The 25,599-nt window shown below is 45.0% G+C and overlaps 3 protein-coding genes and 1 non-coding gene across 4 annotated transcripts; all 4 read right to left on the reverse strand.

Annotated features, from left to right (window-relative positions):
- Positions 1–1,620: 1,620 nt before the first annotated feature.
- On the reverse strand, positions 1,621–5,154 carry LOC137899942 (RNA-binding protein 4-like). The gene is made up of 7 exons (XM_068743972.1): positions 4,994–5,154; positions 4,476–4,660; positions 4,012–4,185; positions 3,344–3,444; positions 2,555–2,836; positions 2,231–2,451; positions 1,621–2,104 (listed from the first exon to the last, which is right to left on the reverse strand). Exons 1-7 carry the CDS (start codon positions 5,152–5,154, stop codon positions 1,621–1,623), a joined length of 1,608 nt encoding a protein of 535 aa, XP_068600073.1.
- A 5,727-nt stretch (positions 5,155–10,881) lies between these two features.
- On the reverse strand, positions 10,882–19,023 carry LOC137899970 (dipeptidyl peptidase 3-like). The gene is made up of 19 exons (XM_068744005.1): positions 19,012–19,023; positions 17,906–18,064; positions 17,635–17,779; positions 17,444–17,533; positions 16,800–16,937; positions 16,339–16,413; positions 16,084–16,174; positions 15,786–15,916; positions 15,494–15,624; positions 15,331–15,389; positions 14,963–15,157; positions 14,773–14,885; positions 13,869–13,961; positions 13,712–13,774; positions 13,519–13,643; positions 12,941–13,061; positions 12,460–12,639; positions 12,185–12,347; positions 10,882–12,087 (listed from the first exon to the last, which is right to left on the reverse strand). The coding sequence occupies exons 2-19, from the start codon at positions 18,025–18,027 to the stop codon at positions 11,945–11,947; spliced, it is 2,178 nt and encodes a 725-aa protein (XP_068600106.1). The 5' UTR covers positions 18,028–18,064; positions 19,012–19,023; the 3' UTR covers positions 10,882–11,944.
- Positions 19,024–19,311: 288 nt separating this feature from the next.
- trnas-gcu (transfer RNA serine (anticodon GCU)) lies at positions 19,312–19,393 on the reverse strand. Its single transcript has one exon. It is a non-coding gene; the product is annotated as a tRNA-Ser (tRNA).
- A 1,485-nt stretch (positions 19,394–20,878) lies between these two features.
- On the reverse strand, positions 20,879–24,172 carry LOC137900851 (complement component C1q receptor-like). Its single transcript, XM_068744995.1, has 2 exons — positions 23,743–24,172; positions 20,879–22,608 (listed from the first exon to the last, which is right to left on the reverse strand). Exons 1-2 carry the CDS (start codon positions 24,170–24,172, stop codon positions 20,879–20,881), a joined length of 2,160 nt encoding a protein of 719 aa, XP_068601096.1.
- Positions 24,173–25,599: the final 1,427 nt, after the last annotated feature.

Genomic DNA, 25,599 nt, shown 5'->3' on the forward strand with positions numbered 1-25,599 from the left:
CCGAGGCATGACCGCCACTGGAAGAAAAGCCACGTCAAAAACAAACTGGGAATTTGATTTACTACAATTTTCAAATCCGTTTCAACACCACTGACTCACAAACATGTACTTACAGCTTCCAGAAACAAAATTCTTATTTTCTGCCTGAAAAATATCAAACAGGCAGGCTTCAACCGACAATTGCAAATGTATTTATCTTTTTAAGTCAGAGAAAGATATCTATGTATTTCTGTCCAATTAAACGCTGGAGGGCTTTTCATTTGAAACGGAAACAAAGTGCTGAATTTATATTGATGAGATTTAAGCGACTGAACGGGATGCATCACAATACTGGATGCGAGGACCTGTAGCAACGCGCCGCGTGTTCGTTAAACTTTCACATTTTAATACAAACACGGGAGCATTACGTTGTGGCACGGAGCTAATACTCAACTCCTATTTGGGGCTGCGCTTGTCAATCAGATATCTCTACCTACGCCTGATAAATGCCCGTTCAGTCTGTGTGCATGAGATTTTAACTATTGTACACCAGATGGGACGAACCAGAAATACGGCCAATCGTAAGATTCTTTTGATTTCTCTTTTTATGCAGGATGCTCCGATAACCCCAAAACTACAGCAAACAAAAGAAAGACCGATGGCTTATCTCTGTTGTAACGTTTTAGAGGCAAACGCTGAGCTTTAAATAAGAACTCGCAGGACGTGTCCGACGCCGGAGGAACAGATTCATCTTATTCGTCCTGCTCGAAAGACATCCTGGTTTAGCAGGACAACACAAGACGGATGGCTTATTGCGGAAAGCTCCAGAGGAGCTTCAAAATGTAATTTATATGACCCAAAAAAAAAAATGTCTGGAGTCGTGTCAAATCTTGACCCATGACTGACCGGACAGAGCGTTCACCAGCAATCAAGCAAAACTTTGGTTGCGAAATCAAGAATCTGGCTGACGCCCCGCCTCATACCGGCCAAATCACGGGAGGTGCTGGTCTGTCTAACCTTCAAACCTGTTTCCATGGAGAAATATTTGGTGATACACCAAGCCATGTTTATATCACTGCAAGATAAATTAGAAAGAAGCCCTCGTTTCTACTCTTTTTGCCCGTGCACTTCTGTTCTAATCATTCATTAATGTCTTTGACGCTGTGCCCACCATGAACATCCTCTGGAATCGTGCAGAGGACGCTTTACCGTCATGTTACTACGCAGTTTCATCTAAAAACTGCTTACTTTGTACATACTTTATGCAGACAACGTAGAATGTCTTTGATTTAGTTCAGACGCAAGATGAGCTCGAGCCCCCGGGCTCCGAGTCTAACCTCGCCCCAAGAACATCTCAGCTTCTCGACCATTCGACGTCTCTAAAACGGTTTAAACTAAATCACACTCCCTGCTTTTCCAAAGGCCAACACAGACATCAGTGTCCATTTTAAAAAACCCTCAGCAACAGGAACGGAAACGCTAGTAAGCAACAAGGACATAACACGGTAAAGGGGAGACGCTTCAGATTTACAACCTTGCTCCTCTGCTATTCCGTCTTTGAACTGTAAATAATGCGCGCGCACACACACACACACACACACACACACACATCAGCCGTGTGGAACGAGTGCGGGGGTGGGACTATCGATAAGGGGGCTCTGGCGTGTGGTAAGGGTAATCGTGGCGCGGGGGCATGGGTTGCCCGTGTGCGGGTGTCTGCTCATACGGTGTGGATGTCGAGTAGCTTCCCGCTGCTGTGTACGCTCCAGATGGATCATATGCTCCCGCTGCCCCATAGCCTCCGGACGAGTCATAGCGCCCCGACGACGCCTCGTAGCTCCCCGCCGCGGCGCCGTAGCTTCCCACCGACGTGTCGTAACTTCCCGCGGCGTCGTACGTTCCCGGGGCTGCGTACGCTTCCGGCGTGGCATAGGTCGGGGGCGCCGAGTACGTTCCTGGGGGAGCAGTGGCAGCGGTGGAGGCCGGCGCTTGTGTGGTGGCTGGTGGAGGGGGTGGCGGTGGGGGAGGGGGATTGGTGTAGGCATACTGGAGGTACTGGTACTGTTGCTGATACTGCTGATACTGTTGATATTGATGCATTTGCTGGTAGTACTCGGAATAAGATCTGGAGAAGAAACGAGGCATTGGTTAAAAATCACAGCTCACATAAATACATTTGGACTTGCAAACATAGGCAGGATGTACACGATTGTGTTTCATCCTCTGCTATAATAAAATGCAGTAAGTGTACCTCGCAACAGGGTCCGACCCTTCAGGATTGCTTGGTGCCGCCGGGGGCTCGTCGGGGCCTCCCGGTGGCGTCGGCAGCAGGGCTCGGCGTTTGGGTCGTATCTGACCAAAGGAACCAGGAACAGGATCTGGGAGGAGGGGGGTCCGGTTCCCTCTGATCGGGCTGCGGTCCCGTTCATTTTCTGAAGTCGTCTTTCTCCCTGCCTGCTGCTCTGCCAGAACCTGAAATGAGTAATATTAGGAAAAATACATACAAAAAAACCTGGAAAAAAATACAAAACGTAAATGGAAAGTAAGATTACAAATCAAAGAAATATTCAAAGACCTTCTGTCCCTCCTGAAAGAACTTGGCTCTTGCCGCCTCAAAAAGTGTTGTGGGATCCGGTCCGGATTGTGGCTCCACTTCTTCAACAACAGCGGTGACTTCAGAGTTGTGATTGGCCATATCCTGGTACACCTGATCAGCGACAGTTCCATACACTTGGCTGGCGAGGGCGCCGTAGATCACCCCGTCTGCTCCTTTAGCACTCGTGATGCCTTTTAAAGCCGCGTAGGTGGGATCAAAGGACGTGGTGTTGTAGAACGAGTTATGAACACTTTGTTGAACCTGCAATTCCCCACCAGAAACAAATACTTTTAACATTTTAAATAAACTTTGTACGTCTATGTCACTATATGACAACAGTGTGAATACTCTAACCCAAAGTATTATTCTAAAGAAGGATCAGGTTGAGAAGTGGTCTGGAACCCAATGGTAGTTCATAAAAGGACAGGGTTCGACTGTCGGGCAACCACCAGATGGAAACCGCCTGCCCAGAAACATTTGGTGGTTTCCCACAAATATGTTAACTTTTTTTTGGTAATGAATCTAATAGAATAATGATTGTGAAAATGTATCATTTTCCTTTCCCGTGTGATTCATATGAACGTTTAGACTCTTATTTTTTCAGTCTTCAGTTGCCATTGATCCCCCTGTTACGCCAAAGTCTAATAATTTACGTTGTTTTGACATTTTAAAGAAAGTTCTCCTCTATTTAGTTTTGATTTAATGAAATAATAATTTCTTGTATAAAGAGCTACAGTCACTAGTTTTTCCTAGACCGATTTCACTCACTTGAATGGGCAGTCCAGCTGCAGCAGCTGCTGCCGCTGCTAGCACGGCTGCTTGGCTCTGGTGGTGCTCTAGTGATGGAGGAGGCCTTGGGAGAAGACCACCTGCAAAGACCAGGAAGAAAAAACACGTACACGAGTTGCGGTTAACATTTGTAAAACTGTCATATTTTGGGTCTGATGCAGCCTCTACTCGGTCTCCAGCATTGCCCCACCCACAGCATCACCTGATTGGTTACACGCAGAGCCATGGCACGGGTGAAACAGCCAATCAGCAGTGAAGCTGTGCGCTCATTGACAAAGTTTTGCGACTGAATAAACTGGAGAACAGATACGTTTAGAAATCAAGGCAGCAGAATCTCAGTCCTGTGCAACTCACAACTATTATTGATACTGTTAGCGCGCTAGCTCAGTGGAAAAGCCTCATGTGAGCCCATTAATAAAGATTTGTTGATTATTGTCCAAGATAAAAAAAAAAGAAGAAGCTGTTTAACATATGCTTAAACGCATTTAAACGAAGTTAAGAGTTGGAGTTCGTATTATTCTGTATTTTGACGCCAATATTTTCACTTTTATTCCAAATATCGGTATCGGCCATAAAAAACCCAAATCAGTCAATCACTAAAGCGAACCTCAATAAATAAATGGAGGCTTCCTGTCTGCATGCCACACCTGCTGAATTCCCAGCCGATACCAGTTGGTTGATCAAAGGCTGGGCTTTAGACAGCTCGACTGCCAGCTGACGGCCTTTGTACATGGTCCCGTTGAGTGCCTCAATAGCTGTAACGGCATCCTCCTTCCTCTCCATGTGCACAAATGCGTAGCCAACATTTGAGCATAGCCTGGCTGTAGAGCAGAGATGTGTATTTAAATGAACATTCTGATTATTAGCTTTGTATTATGACAAGATTACTGATACACATACGGTCACATGGACAATGTTTTTTTCATTCTAATGCAAAGCCAGATATCTAATCTACAAACTGGCATCAATTTTGCAGATTGATCACTCAGTGTTCAGTGAGTAGATGGTGGGGATTATCACTAAAAATTAAAACATTCTATAACAAAGCCAACATCGAGACGGGGCACAAACACAAAAGGGTAAGACTGTAGGAACGAATATTGTGACTCACCTTTGACTTTATCACAATCTAAAACTCTCCCAAAGGTCGAGAACAATCCGTGCAAGTCGTCTGCTGAACATGTCGCGCTGATGTTCCCCACAAACACTTTGGTGGAGTTTGGTGGGCGAGCGCGCGATTCCTCGACCACCAAGGGCCTGCCTCTGTACTCTTTGCCGTCAAGATGCCGAATGGCCCTGTGAAAATCAGGGAATCAATTAATTTAGTCTACAACAGTCAGAAGAAAAACTGCTGACTGTTGAATAATTACATTTACTAATTCTGTACTTCATTCTCATCGTTAAGTGCATGTATTTTTATGTCAAGTATTTGTACCTGCATTTCTTGTAAGTTCTTTGTTACAAATAAATAAAACACATCATCATCCGGTAATAAAACCTGCATTTTTAATTTTGTGATTTGTATTGCAGAAAATACAAATATTTTTATTTTACCCAGTTCTTGCAGCTCCAATCAGAATATTGTCAGAATAGCAATTCAATAATATGTCTAATCGTGGTCACGCTTACCGGTCTGCTGCCCCCTCTCCCTTCAAGGTGACAAAGGCATACTGTCTGAGCAGAGAGCAGGTATTGATTTCTCCATATGGAGAAAACAGCTTGTTTAGCTCATCCTGAGTTGCATCTAAAGGAAGGTTACCCACAAACAACTTCACGTTCTCACCGCTCATCTCTGTATCAACCAGGCATCTGGAAAAAAACAATAAAAAACATAAACGGGATGCTATTATTTAAGGAGGATACTGACGTTGATTATGTTATCACTTAATCTCAACAAAACATCCACGCATGAACATAATAGCATTCTTCTGTACTGTTCTTTGAAGGAATAATGTATTTACTGATAGACAAAATAGATTAGCTGTTACCCAAATCCTTCTGCCTCAAGAGGTACAAGACAAGTGTCTGAGAATACTACATTACCGGTAACTTATGTGTGTCGATGATGTTAATGTTGACCCTCTGCCCCTTGTCATTAATCTGAGCTGTGCATCTCTTTTCTAAACAAACTTTTCATCCTACATTTTGCTGTGACTAAAATGTGTTATTAACAGAAAAGTAGAAACCTGCGGTAATTAAAACGTAAGTGTATTCATTTTAAACCGGCTTTCTGGTTTAAATATCTGTAATGAAATTACACATCGTCTCCCCTTTTGCCTAAATTCCATACAAACTAAAGCCAGTTTGGCATGTAGAACTGTAGCATTACCGGCTTCATTTTCTGTATGACACATCACCACTATATTAATGCATATTTTAAGCCCTGTGTAATGAATTCGGCTGCATTATGCAATATGCATTATGAGCAAAAGATCGCAAGATTTTTATTTTACCGAGTCATATCGATAGTGTGATCTATAATAGACTCACTGAATTGATCGCTAATATAAGTATATGATTTTAAATCGCAAAGTAAATAGAACAGTTAACTTTCGCGGTGAAAACTGATCCAATTAAGTTAGATACCTGATGAGCGTGCTAAGTTAGCTAGGTAATGCGAGATAAACGATGCATACATGGTATGTTAACATTCGTATATGCTTTAAAAGTTCTCCAACTTAACGATGCACGGCCGAAAAATGTTTGAAAAGTACCACTAGCCAGTTGTTAAAAGCAAACACCGACGATACAGCTAACGTTAGCTAAACTAGCTAGCAACCTAAAGCTAACATAGTTAGCTGAGAACAAAAGCCGATACCGGATGAAAACGTGAACTTAAACTTGGCCATTTGTACGAGCCAAATAAATCTATATTCTCTAAAGTTAATCATATCATATTTACATTTTCGTTAGAGATGCCAAAAACACGCACAATACGCAAGCATATTAGTTTAGCAGGCTTCTTACCCAACGCGGTCGTGGAGCTATATTTCAGACGTCACTTCCGGATCCGTTTTTCTTTTCTTTTTTTGACGCGTCGTCACAGCCCCCCCTCAGTTTCAAGTTGGTACGAAATGGCTGCAAAGTTCACAGCCTCATAAGCCTTTTAGTTTAGGCATTACTTAATTGAAAAATATATTTAATAAGAGTGTTTGCCCGACTTAACTTACCTACTACCTGTTTATATAATAAAACGTTTGTTCAACTGTTATTACTGACATTAGTTCTGTGATTATTATCCAACCCAATGCCAAGTGTGACTAATAACTATAGGCCTCTGTTACCACCTACAATTACCTACTCCTTTGTACAACGCAATTTAAATATTGTTAAACCCCTCATATATGAAGACTGCTCTTCTTGGAAAGTGCCTGAATAGGCCTGAAATCGGATACTATTTAGTAACTAAAATTGACTTCACTTCATCCTCATTCGTGACGTGAGTGAGGCGAGTCCCCCCCCCCCCCGCCTGCCTCATGTTTCCGCAGGTGAGATCAGGTGGGAGCAGGGGAGGGAGGAGCGAAGGAATCTCTCCGGATGTTGGAACACATGTTATGACTGGCAACACTTGGAGGCAGTTTTTCCTCGAGCGGAACGTGATACGAATAAGGAGCATGACATCTTAAAATATAACCCGAGGGGATTTAAACAAGACGGATCGTGGCCAAAATAGAGGTAAACCTGCAAATGTGCGCCGGATAAACTCTCAGAACGGACCGACCAACATTTGTGATTGTACTGTGGGGAAACTGAGAAATAGGGAAGGACGTACTAAGTTGTACAAAAATGCGCTCCTGATCCAGACGTTGACGTGTCGGCTGCTGTCAGACTCCTTCTTATAAACGGATCAACATGTATTCCGATCTCCTGCGGAGTGCGTCTCTGCTGTCAGTGTCTCTACAGTATATTATATTTTATACATTGGTTAGCAATCACGTCCTAATCATTAAATTATGTCTGAGGTGATGCATTTCCCCAAGTCTGGACTTGCTGTTAGGCGGATTTATTGCGCAGGTGTGTGTGTGTGTGTGTGTGTGCGTGTGCGTGTGCGTGCGTGCGCGCAGCTATCCCACCCATCTTTCTGTGATGTGAACACACAGTCACGGATAATAATCACCTGCAAGCATGTAGGCTCAAGACATTTAAAAATGCACCCTGGCCTTCACCTCCAAACTCGCATGGCTGCTTTGTAGGAAAATAATCTGTTTTGTTGTTCCCCGTGAAATTTGAATGAATATTATTTAATTTAACAACATAAACAAAGACGCATGGCAAAAAAAACAAACGCTGGATTTAGAAGCACCATTAGCTCAGATGAAAGTAATTCTCCGCTGCATGGATTGGCACGGCCTCTGTGACGTCACTCAACCAACCAACACAGCAGGGTTTCAGTCCGCAGCATCAGGGGGTGTCTTCTTGATGAGGTGTTGGGGGGGGGGGGGGGGGGGGGGCGGGGTTCTGACAAATGACATCTTCATGGATTTTTACGGTGGGAGTGGTCAGGTCAGACAAAATCCAGTCAAAGGTGACCAAATGTTGAAATGTTGAGAATTGTAGAAGCAGTAATAAACACACACGTATACTTCTTGTTGTGTGTGTGTGTGTGTGTGTGTGCGTGTGCTAGATGGCCCAACAAGAAGAGCCGCTGTATGATTTCCCAGAGCCCACCCAGTCATCGGAGCGAAGGTTCTTGGGGCATCAACGGGCTCTGGGCTCGCTGAGGAGCGTCAGCGTCCTGGATCGCCTGCTGCTCACGGTTCCTGTCTGGCTCCAGCTGTCCATCAACGCCGCCACGGCGCTGCACATCCTGCAGAGGGAGCCACCTGGGGTCAGAGGCACACACGCTGACACACATGCTCGCAATAATGTCCATGTGCCGTGCATAAACTCAGTGCATAACCCCCCCCCCCCCCCCCCCCCCGCAGACCTTCCTGGTGCGTAAGTCTCGCACATCCCAGACAAATGTGCTCTGCTTGCGTCTGGCCGACGACAGCGTGCCGTTCTTTGTTCAGCAGTTTGGGATCAGGGAGGAACAGTCCAGTAAGAGTACGTATGATGCGTCCCCCCCCGCCCCCCCGCCATCAAGACCGAATCTGCCAATATAGAAACAGAATCGTTTCATCTCAATGTGTCTCAGACGGCGCTTTATTGCACGAGCTTCCTTTAATGCAGCTTTTCCTCTTAAAACACAAACATGTACATTTTAGATCTGAACAAACAGAGCCGTTCAGCTCCTGTTAATGTCCCCCCCCCCCCCCCAGCTCTGTCCCTGGAGACCTCCGCTGTAAGCTTTCCAGATCTCCCCAGACTGATTTCCTTCTACTGTGTCAGCAGGTAAAATCTTGTCTTTCCAAGCGTCTTGTCTTCCATCCACTTCCTCATTCCTTAGCTTGTCTCTATTAAAGCTTCATGATCTCTTTTTCATTCAGTTTTCTTCCTCGTCCTCTGAAGTACGTAATTACACTCTCGATGCTAATCCACCCAAACTAACGTCGGTGTCAATATTCTATGTTAGAGACGTGTTGCCCTTCCCCCTGGAGCTCCCTGTTGCCATTGCGAGGGCAACATCTCACAAAGAGCTGGAGTCCATCTCACACATGGGAGTCGGTTAGTGAACAGAAATTGCACAAATATACACATTTAAAAGGATTTATATCACATACACGATATATATATATATATACAGCAACTACCTCCCAGCTGCTGGTTAAAAAACATAATGTAATAAAAAAATGTATATGGTCCCATAATATAGTTTTAAGTTATTCATATAGAAAATTGAACATACATTATTAACAAATGTAATAAATTATATCATGATTACAGGTTTTGCATGCAATCACTGTTTATTTTTAACCCGCTTTACCTTATATGAATTTATAATTCTCAAAGCCGTCCTTTTTATATTTTTATTGGTTGATTTATTAAAATTGAAGAACAGAAAACCATTTATGTTTTTGCTAAGCAGAAATAAAAATAATTATTCCTGAATTTATATTATGTAAAATGTTTATAATGCTTGCCCCCCCCCCTTCCCCATCTATTGCTTCATAGAATTCTGGAGTTCTCACCTAAATGTCCGCGGCCCACGGGAGGCACCAACGCCTCACAAGGGACAGGAGACGAAGGCAGACGCTGTCGACTCGGCCGTCCCTGCTGCTGCAGCGCAGACAGGCTCCTCGGCGCCGCTGGATTCGGCCCCCCAGCCTGAATCGGACACCCTCCTCAACGCGGCTCCCCAACCGGACATTGCCCACAAACAACTGTGTCACAATCCGACCGTGTTCCGCGAGTTTTGTCCGATCACGACGCGCAGCCCCAAACAGCTGGACTGCGGCTCTGGCCAGGGCGCCCTCTGTTTCATCAACCCCCTCTTCCTGCAGTCCCAGGGTCCTTTGAGCAGAAAGCGCATGTTCAAACGCAGCATCAAGGTTCGGATCTCTACAGAAACATCCACCATGCTTTCGCCCCCACTCTCTCCCCCACCTCCGCCACCTATTATGCCAAAAACCAAAGGGAAATGTAAATCACTGAAACAAGTTCCAAATCCAACCGTTGACGTTGGTCCCGGAGGTCAGGACCCCCGGGCTCAGCGGCAGGCATACAACACCCCCGGCGAGGCATCGGCAGCGCCTCGCTTCCAGCCTGAGGTGCGGGTGCAAGGCCGAACGCGGGTGGAACCTGAGCAAGGCAGAGAAGCAGCAGTCAGGGAGCCTCTTCCAGATGTGTCAGACTACATGCAGCCCTCCCCAGTGATCAATATTTCTCACCCTCCTTTAACGTCTCCTTACCTCACCCCATCTGTTTCTCCCATGCTGTCTAATCTCTTCTCCCAAGTATCTCCGTCCCATTCTCCTCTCGACTCTCCCGCGGCTTCTCCCACGTTCCCCCGTTCCCTATCGCCATACGACTCCCCCAGCGCCTCACCCTCTCTTTCGCCTTATCAGTCCCCGGCTCCTTCCCCTAAGGTCCCTCTCTCCCTGTCTCCCTTCTACTGTCCAAACCTATCTGAGCTGGCAGAGGAGGCCTTCCGCTCCCCTGCTGCTTCGTCCACATCAGACGAGGAGAGGGAGGACGAAGAGGAGGGAGCAGGTACCAAGGATGAAATTGAGGATGAAGATGAAGAGACATGTGGGGAGGGTCTCATTTTACAAATGAATGCTGTGACAATGGCATAAACGTCAAGGGACCAAAAGGGATTCTCATTTAAAGACGGTCAATAAATGATGACATGAGATATCATGAAAAAGTGTGCAGCATCTCAGAGTCTCTGTGTTTAGGGCTGAGTAACTTTACTCATTAGAAAAAAGTATTTTTACTTTAAGTAATGAGTTGAATAGGTTTTTAAAACCACGTTTTCATAACAATACTGGCTGATTTAAGTGTATTTGAACATTTTGAGTTCTTTCGGCAACCACTTACCTCAACGGGGACTTTTTGTTTCCTTTCATGTCAGTGTTTTATAAAAAAGCGACCAAGGTTTGTAACTATCAAATAAAAAAGCATAAAGTCATTGGCATAATGCATTTATTATTGAAATGCATGGAAGCAAACCCTTTATAATGATCAGCAGAATTAGGTGATGTGAACCATCCTGTTCTATCGACGATACTTGTTAGAATTAGTTCTCAGAATCTCCTGAATGCTAATTACATCGTATATAACAATAAGTAAAGTTTGTGCAGAATGATTCTGTCAGTCTCTTGGTTCATTCAATTTGCTCAAAATGCTATAAATGCATTTTAATGGAATTTTCTTCTGTATTTAGATTTTTTATTGGGGGGCCCGTAGGAAGTTTGGCCTCCAACACAGAGACAAAAATGACAGAAAATCCTAAAGTAAATATTCTGAATCTAGTAATCTAAAACTTATACTGTCAAAAAAAAAAAAGATCTTCCCAAACTTGCAAATCAAATTGTGGCTGAAACGGTGCTGATTCGATGAGCTGTCAGACTGAGACATGAACGTGGGTTTCGATAAAGTCCAGCTTTAATCTCCAGCGCAATTGGTTGTATTATTAAAATATCACGTACTTCAAACTTTGTGGGCAAAAAATACAAATGAGAGATTGTCTTAGAGGACTGGTAGAAAGAAATCTCATCAAATGCTTTCATTAGGGAACGCCACGTTTAGCGCATGCAGCATTTTGCTCAGTGAAATACTGCAAGTTAACCCTATTTTGTCTAACAGTCAGCGTTCGGCCGTCACGAAGCCAGGAAACAGTACGAGCTGGTAAAATCATCAAATCCAAGGCAAACGTTCAACTCAGTGGACGAGTTGGAAAGATGAAACCATTTTCAGCCTAAAAGTTGACCCTTAAAAACAACATTTACATCAAAAGGACCATTTTGTGAAGATCTGAAGCTCAATTTGGATTTCACACAAGATTTTCCTAATTTCTGGGCTTCATTTGAGGAACAGAACTTTCATTTCTGACCAGTTTTCCAGGATTTGGAACATTCTGCAGTTTCCATTAAGAAATTTAGAACCATTAAGAATCAGTTTATTTAGCCACGAAAAGCAGAGTAAATACGACTGAAGTTGGTAACTTTGACGTATGCCGAGCAGTTTGTCGATCCGTCAACACCAGCAGGGGGCGTCTCTTCTGTTCATCTCCAGAAGGTCGGCCTCCAGCTGCTCCGCGTCGTCTCGGAAGCGCTCGGTGAAGGAGCGAATCAAACCGGCGGCGCTGCCTTCGTATTCCACCAGCTCCGCGGTGTCCCCTGGAAACCACGCAGGGAATAATTCACTTCCTGTCATCCGCGCACGTTCAACTAAGAGTGAGCGTCTCTTAAAAAAGGCACGGATGAAGGCACGTACCGCTGATTCTGGAGTTGGCCTGGACGAGCATCTTGCGCGGTTCCTTCCTCAGCAGCACCGTCTCTCGTAGACGCAAGAAGTCGTGAGCGCCGTCGCTGCCGACGGAGGAGTAGCCGTCATAGAGAGCCCGCCCCTTTTCCACGTCCGCCGTCGACTTAAAGACCTACGAATCGACAAGTCGGGTTAGCAAATGGCTCCATTTTCTCCATGTCACGCTGAGCTCGTCACCTCGCCTCTGCCGTCCGAGGGAACGTCCGCCGCCGACGTGGACGTACCTGCAGTTTACAGAGGAACCTGTGGATGGCGTCCCTGCCCACGGTGCGGATCTTGCTCTGGTCGAGTGTGATTCGAGCGTCGGGCTTCCCGTCCTGTCCCGTCACTTCCTCCAGGCCCACCAGGCCCTCGCCGGCCTCCAGCAGAACGCGCAGGATCACGAAGCGAGCCTGCATGTGCGCCTGACACACACACACACACACACACACACACACGTTAACACACTGTGTATATCTCCCTACACTCATTTAAACACAGATTGACTTACTGTAAACTGTATTCTAAAACACAGGGGGATAAAGCCGAGCCAGCCGGGCCGTCAGACACACACACACACACACACACACGCGCTCAGTGCCGACTCCTCCTGTAAATACTGTTCGCCCGACACTACGGACATCTGAAGCTCCACATAAACGAGTTAGGGTTCAGTAAACAAGCCCAAATACAGAGTGACGGAGGACGGCAGGCAGACAGGTTTACCTGTCTCCAGCTCTTGTGCTCCGGCGTGTAGAACTCCAGGCCCAACAGTCCAGCTCTGACCATACCGAGCCAGGTGACGTACACCACGCCATCCGCAGCCTGGCCCTCGTGACCGAAGATACTGGAAGAGACAAAAAAGGCATTCCATATTAGCCGGGCGTGGCACTCTGCGTGACGCACAGCGTGTCCAAGGGACTTTGACGGCACATTAAAGGTAATAATTAAACACGCTCTTTCTGGCCCGTCACACTTCTGTACTTTTGGCTCGTCCCATTCGGGGTCGCCACAGCAAATCAACCTCCGCCACTTGTCCCCGTCCCTTTGCATCGTCCTCCCTTTGCAAAATAAATGTCCTCACATCACCTTGGGTAAGGAACGGTCCCGCTCTACTGGCATATTCTGAACAGAAAGCGATGCAAGTGTTTTCCTTAGCTCGTGTCAGCATCTGCATTGCCGTGTTTTCGGGCTATTAAATCATTTCATGGGACGTTCAAAAATAGTTTCAAACGTGTAACACGTATTCTGGACTACTAATGAGATATACAATGTCTGGAAGTTACAAGCAAAGCGTGACGTACCTGAGCACTTCCTTCTTGAAACACAGGTGGAGGGCGACGCATTCAGCGCGACATTCTTCATAAGTGGACGCAATCGTGGAGAATTTACTGTCCCACGTCTCGTTGGCCCGATACCAACTGGACACCTAAATGACAGATTCTCATTAAGCAGCACGATCTGGAATTAAAAAACATTTAGCACAGACGTACTCACCAGCTCTCCAGTCTCCGGGTTGATCACCTTACTCTTGTCAAAGTTGAACTCCCCGTTGTCGTCCTTTAGGGGGAGACAAAGAGACAAAAGTCAACTATTGAATTGTGTTTCACAAACGCATTCGGGGGAAATAAACCGTGTGAAAGTACGGACTGACCTGAGTGAACAGCTTCCCGCTGCCGTGTCCCAGCAGCTCATGAAGACCAACCTGCACCTCAAACGCTGCGCCCTTCAGTTTGATAAACAGATCCTAACACAGACAGACGCACAGACGACGAGTTATGGTTCGGATCATGATCTGTCATACGTCGTGCTCCCATATTAAAAGTACAGTTATATACAAACGTATTGCTGCTAGTGACAAATTGGACCTAATCAATCAATCAATCAAATCTTTATTTGCAGACACAATGGTCCAATTAAAAAGCACACATAACATTTACAACGTTTACACAGTAAACACAGTAACCCTATAATAACATCAGGTACCAATGACACCAAATACCCGAGTTAAACTTCACAGCACTTAGGCATGGCTGAGTCAGTGTTCTGATGATGTCATTCCCTGAGTCATGCAGCTGACATATAAACCTGTATGACAGGTGCCTCAGCTGAGCATTAAGGGTGTTAACCCCGACACATTACAGAACAGGAGAAAATAGGTGAAAATAATCAAAGCTGCGTGCTAATATGAATTTTCTTAGAACAACACGACAATAGCACACTTTAGAAAATCACAATTTTAGCGGAACTGTAATCATCTTTCATTCGTGGTTTACGAGGCCCCCGCTTGCAAAGCATTCAGGAATTGTCTGCTGCTATTTTCCATCCCTCCGTTTTGAGAGTGCATCTGAAAAGACTTTGTTTGAACAGCCATCTGAAGGATTAGGCGACTATTACTGTACTCCTCCATCCCCTAAAGAAACGGGGCGAAATACCCGACACAGGAATACACAAAACGGAGGCATACGGCGAAGGGAGGGGGGGGGGGGGCAGATTGAGCATTGATATGTGAGAGATAACAGACATGAAAACATAGTCCAGAGCGCTGCATGCGTTACCTTGTCCTCCTCCTTCAAGAAAGTGAGTTTCTCTCTTTGTGAAGCGTAGGCCACAGCCACCACGTTGCCCAGAGACACGTTTTTGAATCCCTCGGTCTGCCTGATGTCATCGTCTGCACCCAAAAATAAAATAAACTCATTAAAACGTAAAACCGGGCAAATATGTTTAAAAGAATCTCTGCATACATACAGTTAGGGATGTTGATGCCAGCCGGTATTCCACTCCCAGCGAAGGTGACAACGTCAAGCGAGGTGAAGTCGGGTTTGAGGAAAGTGTCCTTCTCAAACTCTTGGGGCCACGGCAGCTCAGGAAGCAGGACTTCTGCCGAGTCCACCAGCCTGGCGAAGCGCTCGCTCATGGCCTTGTTCACGACGGCAACGAAACCTAGAGGAGACGACACAAGCCGCGAAGTCAGGGCGAGCATTTAACTGAAGGAAAATTCATTATTCAATTCTGAATAATCAGGAAAAATAAATCAGTAATGCACTTCATCCCTGAACCACAGTACCGACACCGGGAGGACACGAGCACGAGATACAAACGTCGCTGTCAGTTACCTTCAAACTCCCCTCTGGAGCCGAACGGGTCTCTGTAGCTCTCGATGAATCCGATATAACTGAGGAGGATGAGGACAACATGTGAAAGATTACGCAACAGTTTCATAAAAAATAAAAAGTGTCACTCAAGCGACCATCTGATGTTAATGTTGAGCAGGCTCACCTTTCAACAATCGGTCCCTTGTCTTTGATCCAGTAGCGCGAGCCGTCTTTATGGGCCTCGATTGAGCCGGAGGCGAAGCTGCGTCTGTACTCCTCCAGCATCCTTCTCTGGTTTTCATTGGCAGCATATTTCTGTGGTAACGATTCATAAAGCGGAATGAAATTCCACCCTGAAAACAACAACTTGTATATTCCTGATTTTGCTCAAGCCATTTATGATTCTCACTCGTTGTGAAAAGCCAATAGCATTTCATATTTGTTGATTTCACTCCCGAGTCATTCCAAATGTTCACCTCTGCACGCTGGAGGTGATAGCAAACTTTCTCCATGAGAGGAGCGTAGTCTCCCCTCTTCACAACGAACTCCTTGTCTTCGAAGCTGAAGCTGCCGCAGCACGACTTGGGTTCCCCTTCCGCCGCAATGTCTGCAAATCAATAATGATAAAAGTGTCAATAACCGATGGTGTAGAATCACCACAGAGATCCTCGCACGCCCATCTGTGGAGAATCTGAAGCTAGACCAAGTGCAGTTCAAAAGTCTGATCTGGTATAAATCTCACGTTGGCTCTCGTATAAAACGGATTATTCTGACCTTTCTGCGCAGATGAAGCCAAGCGGACCTCATAGCGGGCTTTACCTCCATTAACGCTCTTAAACAGACGGGTGTTATAGGCAGAGAGGCCCTAGAAAAGAACACAATTCAGATTAAACAGAAGAAGAACGATGAAACATGGACGAGCGGTCGAAGCAAAGACTGCAAAAAAAAAAAAAAAAGAAAAGCACACAGCAACGTCAACGAGGAAGATCTTTAGGTCTCGTGATGGGAAGGGAAAGGCTGGTTTCTCACTTTGGAGTTAAGGAACTTCTGAGCCAGTTCAGCATCCTCCATGCAACAGTTTCCTGAGAAGTAGGTCGTTATTCCCTGAGTGGGGGAAAAAAAAAATAAAGATTTCATGAGCCACAAATTCTCTCGCTTTTCAAGTCAACTGCCAATCCACCGGGATGTATCAGAATCTGTGTGTTCACGAACATACAAATGGAAAATAGTTCGTTTCTAGCGGCTGTGAATGACAACTCAAAATGAGAATGGTAAAAAAAACGAGGTTTTAAAATGCCAGAGAACAAAACGTGTCAAACGTGTCAGACCGTCTCAATGTTTATCAGATCCATCAACTCCTGGAAACTTAATCGGGACGGACCAACAGCACTTTGCGTTAGTGACGGTCGTTTTAAAGTACTTCACAAAGTTCAGTTCAGTTGAGATTATATTCAATTTTACAAAAACAGTTTTCTTTAGCGAGATCCCACCTTATCGCCCAGGCCCAGCTGCTTCTGTCTTTCCTCCAGGGAGTACATGAGACAAGCGCAGCTGTCCCACAGAGCCTCCATCTCTTTGGGCTGCTCCCGGAATGCCTGGCTGGCCTTCAGCAGAGCTTCCAGCTTTTCCTGATTGGATAGACCGGATTCGGACGTAAAAAAAAAATCGACCTTGTTAAAGTGATGTTTGGGGCACCCATGCAAAACGATGTTTAATATCGGTTTTAATATGGATTCTGTATCCAGAAAGAAGTGACTCATCTCAATAGGAGGGCTTTCTTTTGGAACTTTTTATTTTTTAACAAAACATCATCTGAGACAAGACATTAATAAGCAAATAATAAACAAAAACAATATATATATATATACACATAAGAAAATAAAGTGTATTACCAATAAATAATAAATAAATAAATACAATAGGAGGGCTTTCTTTCCACTGACTTTTGACTTCTTAAGTTTTATGGTGACTAAACACGCACCAACTTGTTACCTAACCTTCCACTCTGAGGCATCGCAATGAAACGTAGTGAAACTTAAACCGGTTTAACCGAAAAGTTAACCTACCCGAGTCTCCACAAACTCAAAAGAAGCAGCTAAGCTAATTTTACAATGGGCGCCAGGGGATTTCTTACCTTGGGCAGATTTGGGATGAACTTGGTGTCTCCAAAGGACTTGTAGTTTCCCATGTTAGCAAAGAGACCCGACGCGTACACCACGAAGGCCTAAAAATCACCGACAACAACAACACAAAACAGCGAGTGTTTGTCAAATACTAAATATTTGTAATTGTGTGCACACACAGCCAAATACACAAAGACCGCACCTGGAACTCCTCCACGCTGAGTCCAGCTGCCGCGGCAACCTGCTCCAGCTGTGCGGGAGTCTGCTTCCTGAACATCCTCTGCAGCAGGACGAATATGTTTGCAGACTCCGGGGAGGTCTGCAGCAGAACGACCAAACCGCCATACCTGAGGAAAGCCGTGTTTTCAGCCAGTTCACGAATAAAAACAACATTCATTAAAATATCAGTTTTATCAGCCGGTGTTAATAGAGCTCGACTTGAGTTTGCAACAATCTAGAGATCCGTGACGTACCAGGCGGCTCGTGACATGTAGTGGGCATAGAGCTTCTCCTGAGGTGAAAGCAGACGGAACGACTCCGCGCAGTCGAGAGCAGCGAAGGTAACGTCGTTCGGGAGAATGTACTGCGAGTCCATTCTTGCCAGCCTGGGATTTGACACTAACTGTGAGAAGCTGAATTGAAAGGAGAGAAAGGAAAAGTAAGATGAAACATTAAATAATAAGTGCGGCTATAACAGGAAGAGGAAGGAATGAGGTGTAAATTGGATGGGAAAGAAAGGTGGGAGACAATAAATACAGATAATAACGAGAAGGAGAAAGTGACAAGTTAATATGAAAAATAATTAGGTTTTTCTGCGAGCTCTCGGGGAATTGTTTGCTCATCTATAGTTTGTTTAAGGTCGTTAACTGTGCAAACACTTTGTTCAGTTTAATAATGACTAAAATCAGCATATTGTGTTCACACATTGTAAGTTCAAATATTTAAAGTTTTGTTCACCTTCACAAAAAACAAGGTTTTACCAAATGTATTTTTACATGAACATAAAGGCACAGTTTTCTTCTTATATCCTACTATATTGATACGCAATGATTATTATTTTACATCGATTGCAGACCTTTCCTCCTAGTTAGCATCATAATTCAATTTTAACAAATGCAATTTCAGCCAATTGAGAAGTCATTGTTAATAATGATAAAAACACTAATATTAATACTGGGTGGATCATTTAGTGATTTTTAAGATATTTGCTTGCTCTGAAGAAGCAGACTCAGCGATGCCTGTGTTCAATGTATCATGTTAGACAATAAGATGAGGATAACTAACATTAGTAAGATTATAATAAGACGCAAAGATCAGTTGAAGTTCAATTTGGTTGAAAAGCAGAACCCGATTCAACCGGATCACAACGATTTCTGCATTTAATGGACAGCTAACTCAATGCTAACGTTAGCTCCCATGATGCATGCTACGACGACAGCTAAGCGTTTGGAGCATTTCACTGCCACAACTTCCGTCGGCTAAACATCGAGTCGTAAATGATATAACACATCAATTTATCTGACCGATCAGCAACAACTCGGTGCATCCCGAAAGAGAGAAAGGTCGATACTAACTCTACCTGGTGTTCTTCCGTCGCACGTCAAATTGCAGTCTCACGCTGGAAGTTACAGTTCCTGTATTCATTCAACGTAAGACCCGCCTCTTAACCAATCACAGCTTGCGACATTGTGGTTGACAGAAACACTAACCAATCAGAAAGTAGCGACGGAGTAGACTCATTGTGGAGTTAACAGCACGTTAAATAGTCCAAAATAAATAGTCCAAAATAAGCACAGTAGGACAAAGCGACACATAATAAAAAAGAATGAACTGCAAGAAAAAGGTACTTTTATATTCAAAGAAATCGAAAAATCCACGTCGACGAGGATGGGATTCGAACCCACGCGTGCAGAGCACAATGGATTAGCAGTCCATCGCCTTAACCACTCGGCCACCTCGTCGTGTTTAACAGGCAACGATTTGTTGCCTTTGTTGTTTTCCTACTTTTCAGATTACATACTTGCGCGACTCCTTTCAAGCGGCATCCGTGTTCTGACCGGCTTTTCTTTTCTTTTTTGTTCTTTTTTTAAATAAAGTTTGATTTTAAAACGAACATACATTCAAATAAATTGAACGTGATACAGATATTTAACGTTTTTGAAGGCTTTTTGTTCAATGAACCACAAACGTTTGAATGAAAGGTCTTTGCTTATTTTATTTACATTTGTGGATATAAAACTTTGCTAATACAGTTAAGAGGTTTATATTGAAATAAATCTTTTTTTCCTATTCTTTGCCTTCTGAAAAAGCAAAATACAATATTTTCCCATTAGGTAACGTCCCATTCCAATCTGCAAGAACGTGATCTGATTATGACATACCTAGTTATTACTTATCTTTAGTCTAATCTTTAGTTGATAATCAAGCAAAACCTGCTTTGGTATTGCAGCACAGTCTCATTTGTACTCATGCTTCTTCCTTGTATTTTAAAATGCAACTATCATTAAAATATATTAGCAGTTTGTACACATCCGTGGCTTTAGGGTCCGTTCCCTGAATTATCTGTCCGTACGATCTTTTTGCGTGAAAGCATCTCACTTAAATTTCTTACATGCAGCAGACTGGATGCAGTTCTTTTTCAAGAAAAGTAGCAGCAGGAAAGAAGAATAAAAGTGTGTAAATAATGGAGTATTTTTTCCAGTAGCCACACACACACCAGATAACAGACATGAAGATCTCAAAGACTTGAAAGTTTCCTGAGCTACTAAAATTTCATTACGTTTTAAAGCAATGTCCCCAAATTAAGATTTATTCTTTTAAAGTTTCATGTCTTGTAAACAAGTTTTAACTTCAGTCCCATAATTTTATGATTTATTTTATTTTTGGTAAACTGCAACTTGAAACTTTCATATTCAGATTTTTTACTGGTAATATTTTTCCAATGTGGCCTTATTATTCCATCGTGGCTAGATTTATTTACACGCAAGCTGTTTGCAATTATTCCCAAAACTTCCACAACCCCCCCCCCCCCAGCTTCCTTTCCTTCTTTCTTCTCATCCCAAATAATCATTGCAATTGAAGATTATCTTCAGTCTTAAATTGTTCTCACACTTTCGACACTAAAATATTACCCAAATAATCTTTTCACAAATATTTGTCCATCTCCCTTGCTTAAAGTTTACTTTCCTTTAACCACGATAAACACACAAACCACACAGTGTTTCCTTGGATTATTCCGTTTTATTGAATTATGGAAACATGATGCAAATGTGAATTATTTACAAAAGGTGTGCAGCAGAAAGAATTCAGTTTCCCTTGACAAATGAGACCGAGAGTCCGTTGCACCAAAGGGCTTGCAGAAAAAAAAGACAAATATTAACAGAGATCTGGTGGATTCAGCGTTTTTGTGTACATGTGCACAGACCCGTGGGCGTTTAGTTTAAGGTTCATGCTTGGGTTTTGCCGTCCCTCGGCTCGGGAGGCATAGTAGGGAGTATGGAGCGATAGCAGTCTGTGAAGCTCAGGCTCTTGTCCACAGCGCAGCTGGTGCAGTAGACAATCCCCAGAGCCAGCATCACTACCAGGAACACGCAGAGGGGCACCAGCAGGGCCACCAGCAGCCAGCTCTTGTCGTTCTTCCCTTTACTTGCAGCAGATCCATCTCCAGCCTCAGCTGAGCTGCTGGCATCTTCTGTGCCATCCATCTCGGAACCGTCCTTCTCCATCTCCCCAGTGACCGGGTCGCTTTCATTCTCAGCACTCTCATCTCTACCTACTGCTTTAGCTTTTTCGATTTCGTTGCCTGTGCTATCTTTTTGAGTTGGGGGCGGGGCTGTCTGATACTGCTCTGGCGATAGGGCATCCCATTGGTTGAGATGGTTGTCAGAACCACGCACCATATCAGGGGAGAGTCCCTCGGGGGCCTCGGTGAGCCATTCAATGTCAAAGTTGGTCTCTTCAAAGTTTGGGTCCAGGGTGAAAGAGGTTGACCAGGGGACATCATGGCTAGGATCCAAATCAGGCACGTTAGTGGAGTCGCTGGTGTCAGGGGTCAAAGTAGAATACTCCTCATCATCAGATGAAGGCTTGCAGGTGAGTCCGTCTGACTGTAGGTCATAGCCATTGTCACAGTAACACTGGTACCCTCCCATGTAGTTGAGACACTGCTGCTGACATGGCGACTCCCCCGTACACTCGTCTACATCCACGCACTTTCCTCCACTGCCGAACTCGTATCCTGGATTACACAGGCATGCAAAAGAGCCCAACGTGTTCTCACAAGTGCCCTCGCAGCTGCCTTCGTCGAGACACTCATCGGTGTCCACACACTCGCCGTCATTATCAGGTTGATACCCAGTGTGGCAGGTGCAGTGGAAGGTGCCGGGGACGTTGACGCAGACCTGCGTGCACGGTTGCTGCTGACACTCGTCCACGTCGGAGCATCTGCGGCCGTCTGGGCCCATTTGGTAGCCCGGTGGGCACGTGCAGCGCCTTCCACGAAGTGTCTCCACGCAATCGTACTCGCATCCCATCTCCAGGCAGACCTCTTTGACGTGGGGTTGCTCAGTGGGGCCGGCAGAGTCGGAGGATAACTTGGGGGAGTCCGTTTGGATCAAGGGATCGGGTTTGCAGCTGTACCCATCCTCGTCTAATGCAAAGCCCTCAGAGCAGTAGCAGTAGTAGTCCGTGTCTGTGCTCTGACAGTACTGCTCGCACTTACGGTCGCCGCCACACCAGTCGCGGCTCTGTGAAGCTGCGGTGGATGAGCAAAGTGGGGCATCCCTGGACCAACCCACCGTCTCGTCATCTCTTTCCATGCACAGCACAGTCTGCTCAAGGCTAGCGTCTGGGTTTGCCTGGTCCTCGGGGCAGGATAAAGTGGCTACAGATCCATAGGGCACGTAAGTCAGCGCGGAGCTGACCAGGTGAAAAGGGGTGACGTAAACGGCTGGACCTCTACCCTCGTCCCCCAGCGGATGACACATTCCTTTGTAGACGTACTGGCAAACGTATCCGTCCAAAGGCAACGCACAGGAGCCATCCACCCATCCTAAATGATCGAGACCCTCGCGTCCGGCGGCGGAGGTGTGGACAGTCATCGCTACACAGCGAGGGGCCGCACACGTGCCGGGGGTTTCCTCACGGAGCCAGTTTGTGAACCGCCCATCCTGGTCTCCTGTTGGAAAGCAAAGACAAGGGCCAGATAAGTGCAAGTACAAATGGCCTCATTCTCATTTCCATATCTATCCATCTATTGCCATTCGTTGGCTCGAACTGCTGTTCGTCTTTTTCTTTTCTTTTTTTAAATACGACCACAAGGAGTCGCAACTAGCCTTCTCACCGGAGCGTTGGATATTACCTCATTTCTCTTGCTCTTTCATTTATATTTGTGTTGTGTCATTCAGATCGGCTGAGATTTGTGATTCCATTACAGTTTTGATCAAATACACCTGAGGCAGCTCCACTGCTGTGTATGTATGTACTGGATCTTCTTATTGAGAAAAAACATACTGTCACTGTCACTGTCGAAACTATTTTTTTAGCGCTGCTTTTAGCTCCACATGCATGCATTAACGTTATTTATACTGGGGCTTAGGAGGAAATTACTGTCAAACAAGATCACTGAACTGGTCACACAACTCCATGAAAAATATAGACTTTTTTTTCGGCCAAATACAGATGCTGTGACTGATTGAAACCCTTTAGTTTTTTCGGTTGCATGTGACTGAGCTAAGTGGTGCAGCAGTGAGTTCAAAATAGGACTGAACCTGTGTATCATTCTTTGTCTCAAAAAACAGAAGCTAATGTAATTTATTCAGGAGTCTGGCCTGGGTGCCAGACTCTGCATGGGGGGAGGTTGATTTTCTACAGCTGTGGTTGTAAAAAGTTGCATTAAAGTTCAGTAAAGCCTGTTTTTGTTTCATATAATGCATGTTTAACTAAAATCTGTCAGGCGAAACAGATTCAAATATTTACTATTTAGATTTGATATTGCCTAATTTAGTTTTATATGTGCTTCCAGGCTGCAAACATTCCAAAGATCAGTCCAAGATATGACAAATAAATGTTTGCAAAGCTATTCTCAGTAATGCGGACCCTGACTTGCATATGTTCCATTAGTCTTGAGTGCAGTGGTTTGTGAAAAGCTGAAAGGAGGAGGAAAACTGAATGATGAAATTCTTCTTTTTTTCCAAAAGTATTATACTTTTGCCTATTTTGGGATTGTTTAATCTGACTTTACTCCTTAAAATGCAATTACACAACAAACATTAGCAATGAAGGGTCAAATATCATAGAATTGTGACTTTGCCTGTGACCCAGACGAATCCTCTGAGTGGCCGCGTGGATGAACATTGGCGCGATGCTCTGTGGAGCCCAATCCAGAGGCGAAGTCGTGGTCTGGGACTCTGTGTCTCAATGGCCGACACCAGCGCATGGACCATGCCCGCCGCCTCCTCTCTATGCATCGTTGCCAGGGTTCCACCTCGCTCGCGGCAGCTCCGCCCAGCCTCCCTAAAGGTTCTCTTCTGGAGGAAAACACTGTAGCATCCATCCTGGTGGCAGAGGCCATCCTTCTCTGCCAAATGAGCCCTGGCTGCTGGCTGCTCCGTCTCCCTCAGCCTCTGGCCTCGGCTTCCAGGTGCCAGACAAACCATCAGCAGCCACAGGACACACGAGAGGCTCATGCTGCCGAAGCTGCTGCTGCTCCTGATTGTCTTCTGCGTCCTCCACCAAGCCATGAGTTTAAAACCGGGCCAGCATATGAGTAGAAAAAAGTAGCCCAAACTTAATGCAAAAATAAATAACTTATTTAAGGAAAATCGAACTTTTTGACCTGCTATTGAAGTAAACCTGATCACTTCAAGTAATTTCACAAACTAGAACTTGCCAAATAATCGATTTCCTTTAAGTGTATTTGAATAAATTATATTGGTCCAAATGACTTTTTTACTTGGCGGAATTGGAGCCAAAGTCCAAAACTGACCTTGAATTACCTTGATTTGTGCGATAACAAATAGCCCAGTCAGTGCAGAATCAGTCAGCACTGCGACAGCAAAATAGAAATCATCTGATCCTTTAAAAATGAATTAAAACCAGTGCAAACAAACAAGGGGCACCCCGTAGAAAGTCCTGTGAAGTTCAGTACAATCCAAAGTGAAGACCAGTGAAGTAGAATCCAACGTCCAAACCGGAGGACAGGAGCAGCCGACCCTTCCGTTAAGTCCGAGAGACTCAAGATGAGTCCAGTGATGAGTTGGTGCGGTGAGTTGCTCCTTTCGCCATTGACGAAAACCCTCTCCTCTCTCCGATCCTGCTGGGGCTCTATCGCCAGCGCAACGCTGACTCTGAGGCTGAGCCTCAGACGGAGAGAAAGATGGGGGGGGGGGAGGGATTGAGAGAGGAAAAAGAATTGTGTGTTTTTTTGGAAAAGGGGGTTGGTAAAGTGTGAGTAGGCTGAAGGGTAGACGGGTGGGGGTGGGGGGGGTGTAATGGAACCAAAAACCCTCAGAGAGTTATGAAAACCGTACGGCACCATTCTGTCCCCCCGTCTTGCCGATGGCTTCAGACACCCCCCCACAGCATCCACAGGAATGGAAAGTGTTTGTCATCTCTGTGAGACGCAAAGATGGTCGTGGCCTGCCTTCATTTAGTCCCACCTGGTCTACTTCTCAGCCTCTCATTGTTTTTATGTGTCTATATGTTAATGCCCTTAATCTCATTCTTCCTTAATGCAGTCATTGCTCCATTTTTATTTTTTCTACCACCATCTTTTTTCTGTCTGTCTACGGAGTCTTTACTGACAGGAAAATGTTTCCAGATTAATGGAAACATTGGAATATGAAGCAGAAATACCTGTGTGACTGTGTGTGTGTATGTGTGTGCGTGTGTGTGTGTGCGTGCGTGCGTGCTACACTATGATTCAGAATGGGTGCAGATGTCTTGGTGTGCTCCTCAGAGTGTGTCCGTGATTCGCCACCACCCAGGGGTATCTGGAGGAGAGGCAACAGGAAATGCCAGATGTGCATCAGCCTGACCTCTCACTGGATGGGGAGAAGGGGGCTATTCTGGGGGGGGGGGGGGGGGGGTACTTCAACTGCCATCACATAATCTATACCCCATGAATGCTAAATCCGATGCAAAGTCAGAGGTTGAGGTTGTGTGCCGG

Source organism: Brachionichthys hirsutus, chromosome 10 (assembly GCF_040956055.1).
Source record: "Brachionichthys hirsutus isolate HB-005 chromosome 10, CSIRO-AGI_Bhir_v1, whole genome shotgun sequence".
NCBI lineage: Eukaryota > Metazoa > Chordata > Actinopteri > Lophiiformes > Brachionichthyidae > Brachionichthys > Brachionichthys hirsutus.